Genomic DNA, 12,500 nt, shown 5'->3' with positions numbered 1-12,500 from the left:
GAAACAGCGTTCACTATGAAACAGCGTTCACTATGAAACAGCGTTCACATATGAAACAGCGTTCACTATGAAACAGCGTTCACATATGAAACAGCGTTCACTATGAAACAGCGTTCACTATGAAACAGCGTTCACGTATGAAACAGCGTTCACGTATGAAACAGCGTTCACGTATGAAACAGCGTTCACATATGAAACAGCGTTCACTATGAAACAGCGTTCACATATGAAACAGCGTTCACGTATGAAACAGCGTTCACGTATGAAACAGCGTTCACGTATGAAACAGCGTTCACTATGAAACAGCGTTCACTATGAAACAGCGTTCACATATGAAACAGCGTTCACGTATGAAACAGCGTTCACATATGAAACAGCGTTCACGTATGAAACAGCGTTCACATATGAAACAGCGTTCACGTATGAAACAGCGTTCACGTATGAAACAGCGTTCACATATGAAACAGCGTTCACTATGAAACAGCGTTCACTATGAAACAGCGTTCACTATGAAACAGCGTTCACTATGAAACAGCGTTCACATATGAAACAGCGTTCACTATGAAACAGCGTTCACTATGAAACAGCGTTCACTATGAAACAGCGTTCACTATGAAACAGCGTTCACTATGAAACAACGTTCACTATGAAACAGCGTTCACTATGAAACAGCGTTCACTATGAAACAGCGTTCACGTATGAAACAGCGTTCACGTATGAAACAGCGTTCACTATGAAACAGCGTTCACGTATGAAACAGCGTTCACGTATGAAACAGCGTTCACGTATGAAACAGCGTTCACATATGAAACAGCGTTCACGTATGAAACAGCGTTCACGTATGAAACAGCGTTCACGTATGAAACAGCGTTCACTATGAAACAGCGTTCACTATGAAACAGCGTTCACATATGAAACAGCGTTCACGTATGAAACAGCGTTCACTATGAAACAGCGTTCACTATGAAACAGCGTTCACATATGAAACAGCGTTCACTATGAAACAGCGTTCACATATGAAACAGCGTTCACTATGAAACAGCGTTCACTATGAAACAGCGTTCACTATGAAACAGCGTTCACTATGAAACAGCGTTCACTATGAAACAGCGTTCACTATGAAACAGCGTTCACTATGAAACAACGTTCACTATGAAACAGCGTTCACTATGAAACAGCCTCAGGGCTTCCTCCGGGTGCCGTCTCTATTCATATATACTCTACTGAGACGCTGCTGTAAAGTGTGTGTGAAATACGAGGACATTGAGATGAGATGCTGTAAAGTGTGTGTGAAATACGAGGACATGAGACGCTGCTGTAAAGTGTGTGTGAAATACGAGGACATGAGACGCTGCTGTAAAGTGTGTGTGAAATACGAGGACATGAGACGCTGCTGTAAAGTGTGTGTGAAATACGAGGACATGAGACGCTGCTGTAAAGTGTGTGTGAAATACGAGGACATTGAGACGAGATGCTGTAAAGTGTGTGTGAAATACGAGGACATGTGACGAGATGCTGTAAAGTGTGTGTGAAATACGAGGACATGTGACGAGATGCTGTAAAGTGTAAAATGTGTTGCAGCGACCGGGGGATTATGATGAGCAGATAAATAAAAAAAAAACACGGCTTCTTTTTAAATGGTTTTCCTGGTCATCATTTCTACAGCGGCAGCTTTAAATGACATGATTTTATCAGATGTCTGGAATAATGGAGCCTTCCTGGTTATAATGGAGCCTTCCTGTTGCAAGAGAACACTGGAATAATGGAGCCTTCCTGTTGCAAGAGAACACTGGAATAATGGAGCCTTCCTGTTGCAAGAGAACACTGGAATAATGGAGCCTTCCTGTTGCAAGAGAACACTGGAATAATGGAGCCTTCCTGTTGCAAGAGAACACTGGAATAATGGAGCCTTCCTGTTGCAAGAGAACACTGGAATAATGGAGCCTTCCTGTTGCAAGAGAACACTGGAATAATGGAGCCTTCCTGTTGCAAGAGAACACTGGAATAATGGAGCCTTCCTGTTGCAAGAGAACACTGGAATAATGGAGCCTTCCTGTTGCAAGAGAACACTGGAATAATGGAGCCTTCCTGTTATAAGAGAACACTGGAATAATGGAGCCTTCCTGTTGCAAGAGAACACTGGAATAATGGAGCCTTCCTGTTGCAAGAGAACACTGGAAAGTATGGAAATGTGTGTGCGCGTGCATGCGTGCGTGCAGTACCTTGTCCATGCTGCAGGGCTCTGGTAACGTTGTACGTGAGTTTATGGCTGGGAGACTCAGAGTCCACGAAGGACAGAGCGGAAGGGGTTAACACTGTCACACGGTCCTCCAACGCCTGCACGTGCACACGCACACACACACACACACACACACACACACACACACACACACACACACACACACACACACACACACACACACACACACACACACACACACACACACACACACACACACACACACACACACACACAGGCGTATTATATTCAACTTTATTATGGGAACAGAACTTTTTAGACTAGCCCTCTAGAGGTGAACGAGGACACAGCGTGCCAGTTGGAGCCACACTGCCCTCTAGAGGTGAACGAGCACACAGCGTGCCAGTTGGAGCCCTCTAGAGGTGAACGAGCACACAGCGTGCCAGTTGGTGCCACACTGCCCTCTAGAGGTGAACGAGCACACAGCGTGCCAGTTGGTGCCACACTGCCCTCTAGAGGTGAACGAGCACACAGCATGCCAGTTGGTGCCACACTGCCCTCTAGAGGTGAACGAGCACACAGCGTGCCAGTTGGAGCCCTCTAGAGGTGAACGAACACACAGCGTGCCAGTTGGAGCCCTCTAGAGGTGAACGAGCACACAGCGTGCCAGTTGGTGCCACACTGCCCTCTAGAGGTGAACGAGCACACAGCGTGCCAGTTGGTGCCACACTGCCCTCTAGAGGTGAACGAGGACACAGCGTGCCAGTTGGTGCCCTCTAGAGATGAACGAGCACACAGCGTGCCAGTTGGTGCCACACTGCCCTCTAGAGGTGAACGAGCACACAGTGTGCCAGTTGGAGAGGGTGTGTGTTACTATCATTAACAGAACGGTAGTGTTGCTGCAGTGAGCAGAGGGTGTGTGTTACTATCATTAACAGAACGGTAGTGTTGCTGCAGTGAGCAGAGGGTGTGTGTTACTATCATTAACAGAACGGTAGTGTTGCTGCAGTGAGCAGAGGGTGTGTGTTACTATCATTAACAGAACGGTAGTGTTGCTACAGTGAGCAGAGGGTGTGTGTTACTATCATTAACAGAACGGTAGTGTTGCTACAGTGAGCAGAGGGTGTGTGTTACTATCATTAACAGAACGGTAGTGTTGCTGCAGTGAGCAGAGGGTGTGTGTTACTATCATTAACAGAACGGTAGTGTTGCTGCAGTGAGCAGAGGGTGTGTGTTACTATCATTAACAGAACGGTAGTGTTGCTGCAGTGAGCAGAGGGTGTGTGTTACTATCATTAACAGAACGGTAGTGTTGCTGCAGTGAGCAGAGGGTGTGTGTTACTATCATTAACAGAACGGTAGTGTTGCTGCAGTGAGCAGAGGGTGTGTGTTACTATCATTAACAGAACGGTAGTGTTGCTGCAGTGAGCAGAGGGTGTGTGTTACTATCATTAACAGAACGGTAGTGTTGCTACAGTAAGCAGAGGGTGTGTGTTACTATCATTAACAGAACGGTAGTGTTGCTACAGTGAGCAGAGGGTGTGTGTTACTATCATTAACAGAACGGTAGTGTTGCTGCAGTGAGCAGAGGGTGTGTGTTACTATCATTAACAGAACGGTAGTGTTGCTACAGTGAGCAGAGGGTGTGTGTTACTATCATTAACAGAACGGTAGTGTTGCTGCAGTGAGCAGAGGGTGTGTGTTACTATCATTAACAGAACGGTAGTGTTGCTGCAGTGAGCAGAGGGTGTGTGTTACTATCATTAACAGAACGGTAGTGTTGCTACAGTGAGCAGAGGGTGTGTGTTACTATCATTAACAGAACGGTAGTGTTGCTGCAGTGAGCAGAGGGTGTGTGTTACTATCATTAACAGAACGGTAGTGTTGCTGCAGTGAGCAGAGGGTGTGTGTTACTATCATTAACAGAACGGTAGTGTTGCTGCAGTGAGCAGAGGGTGTGTGTTACTATCATTAACAGAACGGTAGTGTTGCTACAGTAAGCAGAGGGTGTGTGTTACTATCATTAACAGAACGGTAGTGTTGCTACAGTGAGCAGAGGGTGTGTGTTACTATCATTAACAGAACGGTAGTGTTGCTGCAGTGAGCAGAGGGTGTGTGTTACTATCATTAACAGAACGGTAGTGTTGCTGCAGTAAGCAGAGGGTGTGTGTTACTATCATTAACAGAACGGTAGTGTTGCTGCAGTGAGCAGAGGGTGTGTGTTACTATCATTAACAGAACGGTAGTGTTGCTGCAGTGAGCAGAGGGTGTGTGTTACTATCATTAACAGAACGGTAGTGTTGCTGCAGTGAGCAGAGGGTGTGTGTTACTATCATTAACAGAACGGTAGTGTTGCTACAGTAAGCAGAGGGTGTGTGTTACTATCATTAACAGAACGGTAGTGTTGCTACAGTGAGCAGAGGGTGTGTGTTACTATCATTAACAGAACGGTAGTGTTGCTGCAGTGAGCAGAGGGTGTGTGTTACTATCATTAACAGAACGGTAGTGTTGCTGCAGTGAGCAGAGGGTGTGTTACTATCATTAACAGAACGGTAGTGTTGCTGCAGTGAGCAGAGGGTGTGTGTTACTATCATTAACAGAACGGTAGTGTTGCTGCAGTGAGCAGAGGGTGTGTGTTACTATCATTAACAGAACGGTAGTGTTGCTGCAGTGAGCAGAGGGTGTGTGTTACTATCATTAACAGAACGGTAGCGTTGCTGCAGTAAGCAGAGGGTGTGTGTTACTATCATTAACAGAACGGTAGCGTTGCTGCAGTGAGCAGAGGGTGTGTGTTACTATCATTAACAGAACGGTAGCGTTGCTACAGTGAGCAGAGGGTGTGTGTTACTATCATTAAGAGAACGGTAGTGTTGCTACAGTGAGCAGAGGGTGTGTGTTACTATCATTAACAGAACGGTAGTGTTGCTACAGTGAGCAGAGGGTGTGTGTTACTATCATTAACAGAACGGTAGTGTTGCTGCAGTGAGCAGAGGGTGTGTGTTACTATCATTAACAGAACGGTAGTGTTGCTGCAGTGAGCAGAGGGTGTGTGTTACTATCATTAACAGAACGGTAGTGTTGCTACAGTGAGCAGAGGGTGTGTGTTACTATCATTAACAGAACGGTAGTGTTGCTGCAGTGAGCAGAGGGTGTGTGTTACTATCATTAACAGAACGGTAGTGTTGCTGCAGTGAGCAGAGGGTGTGTGTTACTATCATTAACAGAACGGTAGTGTTGCTGCAGTGAGCAGAGGGTGTGTGTTACTATCATTAACCCATTTACGCCTGAGATCAGATTCTATAAATGTCTGTTTGAAAATGACAGTTTTCTGAAAAAGCTGTTTCTATGTGAGTCGATTTTTCAAAAATAGCAGACCTACAAGCTCATAACGCGCCACTCGGTGGCACGCTATGAGCTTGTAGATCTGCTTTTTTTCAATAGCTAAACATAATGCTAACACCAAAAGGGGTTCCCGCCCAAAATGGGTAAATGGGACGGTTCACGGTAGCGTTGCTACAGTAAGCAGAGGCAGAAGTTTGTCCCTCACCGTGATCTGTAGCTCGCAGTCTTTGGCGAGCTGAGGGAAGCCGGGAGTCTGGGGCAGCACTCCGATGGTGAAGGTCTGAGCGGGGCTCTGCGTGTCTGGAGCGCCCTCTGTAGACACCTGAGAGTATAGCAGCGGGACCACAACATGTAACTAGAAAAAGTGCCCAGGCACAGGTCTCCACCAGGAGGATAGGACTGTGTGAGATGTTTGGCAAAATGTTTAGGAGTAATATAAACATGTTTGCCTTTAATGGCAATTGCATGATTTGAGGCATTTTGTTCCAAAAATGTGCCACCTGTTGGTGGCGCTATAACAGGCCAATGTGAAAAGGGTGGGATATATTCCTCAGCCTAGTAAGAAAATGTGTGAAAGATTTCACGTAAATTGCATGCTGCGTTCATGATTTGAGGCTTTTGTTCAAAACGGGGCAATCTTGCAAACTGTGAAAGCCAATTATAGCCAATTAGGATGGAATATGAAATATCGGACTGATCCAACTTGAGCACATGACCATAGAGATACTGTGTAACGATTTGTGAGATTTTTGGACAGAATCTAGAGGAGTAATATAAAAAAATGTGTTTTACAAAAGTCGGCCTCCTGGTGGCGCTATAAAAGGCAGATGCGGAAAATGCAGGTCAAAGGTTTGTCCTTGGCCTCTAGGGAGTGTGCATGCAACGTTTCACGCAGATCGGTGCAGTTTTAGGTAAAAAATTTGAAAAGCTGCCTCATGGTGGCGCTATAACAGGCCGTTCTGGAAAAGGCGGGGCAGAGGTTCATCGTTGGTATCCAGGGAGTGTGTGTGCAAAGTTTGGCATCGACCGGGTTAACGGTGCTGGAGATTAGCTGGTAACGGACGGACGGAAGGACGGACGGACACACACACACACACACGGACGGAGTGCAAAACATACTCTCTCCCCATGCCTTCGGCCTGGTGGAGACAATTATGAGCAATATGCCAATTCTGTCTGTTTGCCTGTCTGCGATAGCAGGGTCCGTCCGTCCGTCCGTCCTGCGCTCTGTCTACCGTTAACACGGAACTAATTCTAATGAATGTAACATCATATATATTTTTAAAATATTAGAGATGTCCCGATACTGTATCGGTAACAGCCCTTATTCGGTTCATATCGGTATCTATGAATTTGCCAGTGATCCCACACAGGGGTAAGGGGTTGACACTATGCCAGTCTAACCAGCGATCCCACACAGGGGTAAGGGGTCGACACTATGCCAGTCTAACCAGCGATCCCACACAGGGGTAAGGGGTCGACACTATGCCAGTCCAACCAGCGATCCCACACAGGGGTAAGGGGTCGACACTATGCCAGTCTAACCAGTGATCCCACAAAGGGGTAAGGGGTCGACACTATGCCAGTCTAACCAGCGATCCCACACAGGGGTAAGGGGTCGACACTATGCCAGTCTAACCAGCGATCCCACACAGGGGTAAGGGGTCGACACTATGCCAGTCTAACCAGCGATCCCACACAGGGGTAAGGGGTCGACACTATGCCAGTCTAACCAGCGATCCCACACAGGGGTAAGGAAGGGGTCGACACTATGCCAGTCTAACCAGTGATCCCACACAGGGGTAAGGGGTCGACACTATGCCAGTCTAACCAGCGATCCCACACAGGGGTAAGTGGTCGACACTATGCCAGTCTAACCAGTGATCCCACACAGGGGTAAGGGGTCGACACTATGCCAGTCTAACCAGTGATCCCACACAGGGGTAAGGGGTCGACACTATGCCAGTCTAACCAGCGATCCCACACAGGGGTAAGGGGTCGACATTATGCCAGTCTAACCAGCGATCCCACACAGGGGTAAGGGGTCGACACTATGCCAGTCTAACCAGCGATCCCACACAGGGGTAAGGGGTCGACACTATGCCAGTCTAACCAGCGATCCCACACAGGGGTAAGTGGTCGACACTATGCCAGTCTAACCAGCGATCCCACACAGGGTTAAGGGGTCGACACTATGCCAGTCTAACCAGCGATCCCACACAGGGGTAAGGGGTCGACACTATGCCAGTCTAACCAGCGATCCCACACAGGGGTAAGGGGTCGACACTATGCCAGTCTAACCAGCGATCCCACACAGGGGTAAGGGGTCGACACTATGCCAGTCTAACCAGCGATCCCACACAGGGGTAAGGGGTCGACACTATGCCAGTCTAACCAGCGATCCCACACAGGGGTAAGTGGTCGACACTATGCCAGTCTAACCAGCGATCCCACACAGGGGTAAGTGGTCGACACTATGCCAGTCTAACCAGCGATCCCACACAGGGGTAAGTGGTCGACACTATGCCAGTCTAACCAGCGATCCCACACAGGGGTAAGTGGTCGACACTATGCCAGTCTAACCAGCGATCCCACACAGGGGTAAGTGGTCGACACTATGCCAGTCTAACCAGTGATCCCACACAGGGTTAAGGGGTCGACACTATGCCAGTCTAACCAGCGATCCCACACAGGGGTAAGGGGTCGACACTATGCCAGTCTAACCAGCGATCCCACACAGGGGTAAGGGGTCGACACTATGCCAGTCTAACCAGCGATCCCACACAGGGGTAAGGGGTCGACACTATGCCAGTCTAACCAGTGATCCCACACAGGGGTAAGGGGTCGACACTATGCCAGTCTAACCAGCGATCCCACACAGGGGTAAGTGGTCGACACTATGCCAGTCTAACCAGCGATCCCACACAGGGGTAAGTTCACCTCATCCCTATGCCAGTCTAACCAGCGATCCCACACAGGGGTAAGTTCACCTCATCCCTCCTCAAACTAAATGGCAATAAAACCGAGTTAACCCTCATTGGCACCAAATCCTCACTCACCAAGCAGCCCAGTTTTACACTCACCATAGACAACTCCTCGGTTTCCCCTTCCCCCCAGGTCAAGAGTCTGGGTGTCGTCCTCGACAGCACCCTATCATTTCATACCCACATCAATAACACCATCCGGTCAGCCTACTTTCACCTTCGCAACATCAACCGCCTCCGCCCTTCACTCACCTCCAACAACACTGCCATCCTAGTCCATTCTCTGGTCGCCTCCCGCCTCGATTACTGTAACTCCCTTCTCTTCGGTCTCCCCCACAAACTCCTCCATAAAATCCAACTGGTCCAGAACGCTGCAGCCCGCATCATCACCAAAACCCCTGCCATCTCCCACATCACCCCCGTTCTGCACCAACTCCACTGGCTACCCATCAAATACCGCATAGACTTCAAGATCCTCCTCAACACATTCAATGCCATCCATAACCTCTCCCCCCCATACCTGTCTGATCTCATCCATATCAACACTCCCACCCGGGCACTCAGGTCTGCCTCCTCCACCAACCTCACTGTTCCCCCAGCTCGTTTGTCCACCATGGGGGGTAGAGCTTTCAGCCGCTCTGCCCCTCGCCTCTGGAACAGCCTTCCCCCTGACATTTGAAACATGGACTCACTCCCCACCTTCAAATCCCACCTCAAAACTCACCTATTCAGACAAGCCTATGCTCACCTTGAGTAAAGGTCTGCTGCAGGCCTTTGTGTTTATTTTAAACTTGCTTTATTATATTGTATTTCTTTTCTGTTTTGTTAGGCGACCTTGGGTGACCTGAAAGGCGCTATATAAATAAAATGTATTATTATTATTATTATTATTATTATTAAGTGGTCGACACTATGCCAGTCTAACCAGCGGTCCCGCACAGGGGTAAGTGGTCGACACTATGCCAGTCTAACCAGCGATCCCACACAGGGGTAAGTGGTCGACACTATGCCAGTCTAACCAGTGATCCCACACAGGGGTAAGGAAGGGGTTGACAGTTGACACTATGCCAGTCTAACCAGCGATCCCACACAGGGGTAAGGGGTCGACACTATGCCAGTCTAACCAGCGATCCCACACAGGGGTAAGGGGTCGACACTATGCCAGTCTAACCAGCGATCCCACACAGGGGTAAGGGGTCGACACTATGCCAGTCTAACTAGCGATCCCACACAGGGGTAAGGGGTCAACACTATGCCAGTCTAACCAGCGATCCCACACAGGGGTAAGGGGTCGACACTATGCCAGTCTAACCAGCGATCCCACACAGGGGTAAGGGGTCGACACTATGCCAGTCTAACCAGCGATCCCACACAGGGGTAAGGGGTCGACACTATGCCAGTCTAACCACCGATCCCACACAGGGGTAAGGGGTCGACACTATGCCAGTCTAACCAGCGATCCCACACAGGGGTAAGGGGTCGACACTATGCCAGTCTAACCAGCGATCCCACACAGGGGTAAGGGGTCGACACTATGCCAGTCTAACCAGTGATCCCACACAGGGGTAAGGGCTCCCAGCCTGTGGAGCGATGCTCCCAGCCTGTGGAGCGATGCGCTCCCAGCCTGTGGAGCGATGCTCCCAGCCTGTGGAGCGATGCGCTCCCAGCCTGTGGAGCGACGCTCCCAGCCTGTGGAGCGACGTTCCCAGCCTGTGGAGCGATGCGCTCCCAGCCTGTGGAGCGATGCTCCCAGCCTGTGGAGCGATGCGATCGGTTTTGATATCAATAATCTCCGTCTTGAGCGCAGGGCGTTACTAATTGAAAAGGCGGAGAACTTCGTCATGTGCGCTCAGGGTGTTAATACATACTTCAATCAATCAATCAATCAATCAATCAATCAATCAATCAATCAAACAGACCTGGAAGGTGAAGGAGTCTGGGCCCGTCCCCGCGGTGCGGCGGTGGCGGTACCAAACCGTGCCCTCGTTGACATCTTGCTGGGTGAAGGAGCTGGTGGGGGTGGAGGTGTCGTCTGCCCCCCCACCGGGGGGGGGCGGCTGCCATGATGACCCCATGGGACTGTCTGCTGGCATGGGCACCAGTACCACCTCACCTGGGTTAGGGTTTAAAACATGACTAATGATCATTAAAGCTGGGCTGTTGCCTGAGTCCAATGCATTTATGCTTACTTCTGGTCCAGGACTTGTCCCAGTTGGTTGTCCCCATTCTCAATAGAAGCCTATGTAGGAGAGCCTCCATTGGACTGAAGCCCCATGAAGTGACCAATAGAAGTCTATGTAGGAGAGCCTCCATTGGACTGAAGCCCCATGAAGTGACCAATAGGAGTCTATGTAGGAGAGCCTCCATTGGACTGAAGCCCCATGAAGTGACCAAAAGAAGTCTATGTAGGAGAGCCTCCATTGGACTGAAGCCCCATGAAGTGACCAATAGGACTCTATATAGGAGAGCCTCCATTGGACTGAAGCCCCATGAAGTGACCAATAGGACTCTATATAGGAGAGCCTCCATTGGACTGAAGCCCCATGAAGTAACCAATAGGAGTCTATGTAGGAGAGCCTCCATTGGACTGAAGCCCCATGAAGTGACCAATAGGAGTCTATGTAGGAGAGCCTCCATTGGACTGAAGCCCCATGAAGTGACCAATAGAAGTCTATGTAGGAGAGCCTCCATTGGACTGAAGCCCCATGAAGTGACCAATAGGAGTCAATGTAGGAGAGCCTCCATTGGACTGAAGCCCCATGAAGTGACCAATAGAAGTCTATGTAGGAGAGCCTCCATTGGACTGAAGCCCCATGAAGTGACCAATAGAAATCTATGTAGGAGAGCCTCCATTGGACTGAAGCCCCATGAAGTGACCAATAGGAGTCTATGTAGGAGAGCCTCCATTGGACTGAAGCCCCATGAAGTGACCAATAGGAGTCTATGTAGGAGAGCCTCCATTGGACTGAAGCCCCATTAAGTGACCAATAGCAGTCTATGTAGGAGAGCCTCCATTGGACTGAAGCCCCATGAAGTGACCAATATAAGTCTATGTAGGAGAGCCTCCATTGGACTGAAGCCCCATGAAGTGACCAATAGGAGTCTATGTAGGAGAGCCTCCATTGGACTGAAGCCCCATGAAGTGACCAATAGGAGTCTATGTAGGAGAGCCTCCATTGGACTGAAGCCCCATGAAGTGACCAATAGAAGTCTATGTAGGAGAGCCTCCATTGGACTGAAGCCCCATGAAGTGACCAATAGGAGTCTATGTAGGAGAGCCTCCATTGGACTGAAGCCCCATGAAGTGACCAATAGAAGTCTATGTAGGAGAGCCTCCATTGGACTGAAGCCCCATGAAGTGACCAATAGGAGTCTATGTAGGAGAGCCTCCATTAACTCTGTCTATATCTAAGGCCCACTGTATTTATATCGGCCACATGGTGTCTTGCGGCAACCCCTAAAACAAACATATAAAGTCCATAGACTTGGCTGGCAAACAATTTACGCCGTAAGTGTTCTAAACAAACCATAGACTTGGCTGTCACAGGGAGGGGCTAGCGGGAGGGGGAGGGGCTAGTGGGAGGGTGATGGGCTAGTGGGAGGGGGAGGGGCTGAAATGAAATGAAATGATTACTATATTTACCCAGGGTATCTGGGCTAAGCTCAAGAACTTGTTTCCAGCCAGGCCCTGCTCATAGAACATTTCATCGTAGTGGTTCAATGCCTTGTTCAAGGGCACTTCAGCGGTGGTAATTTTAACGTGTCAGACCGCTGATTCGAACTGGCGACCTTCCGGTATCAAGACCGCTCGGCAATCCGTTCGGCCGCCGCTGCACCACTGTTCGGCTAGTGGGAGGGGAAGGGGCTAGTGGGAGGGGGAGGGGCTAGTGGGAGGGGGAGGGGCTATCGGGAGGGGGAGGGGCTATATTTGAAGTGTCATCGGTACCGTATTTGGGCGTTGAGTTTCCGATGGT

General features: G+C 49.3%; 1 protein-coding gene across 1 annotated transcript in view; it reads right to left on the bottom strand.

Moving 5' to 3' along the window:
• LOC306918330 (extracellular matrix organizing protein FRAS1-like) overlaps positions 1-12,500 on the bottom strand; it is a gene marked incomplete at both ends in the record, with an annotated part of 85,094 nt that overhangs the window by 54,467 nt on the left and 18,127 nt on the right. The window contains 4 exons of the mRNA XM_079531217.1: positions 2,223-2,337; positions 5,748-5,864; positions 10,446-10,639; positions 12,473-12,500. The exon at positions 12,473-12,500 is cut by the window's right edge and continues 129 nt beyond it. Of these exons, the coding sequence (XP_079387343.1) occupies positions 2,223-2,337; positions 5,748-5,864; positions 10,446-10,639; positions 12,473-12,500 (454 nt within the window). The remainder of the gene's footprint in view (positions 1-2,222; positions 2,338-5,747; positions 5,865-10,445; positions 10,640-12,472) is intronic.

The sequence above is a fragment of the Electrona antarctica genome, assembly GCF_951216825.1.
Source record: "Electrona antarctica genome assembly, contig: scaffold_466, whole genome shotgun sequence".
NCBI lineage: Eukaryota > Metazoa > Chordata > Actinopteri > Myctophiformes > Myctophidae > Electrona > Electrona antarctica.
Note: the sequence above shows the minus strand (reverse complement) of the source record. Positions and strands in the feature narration are given on the sequence as shown.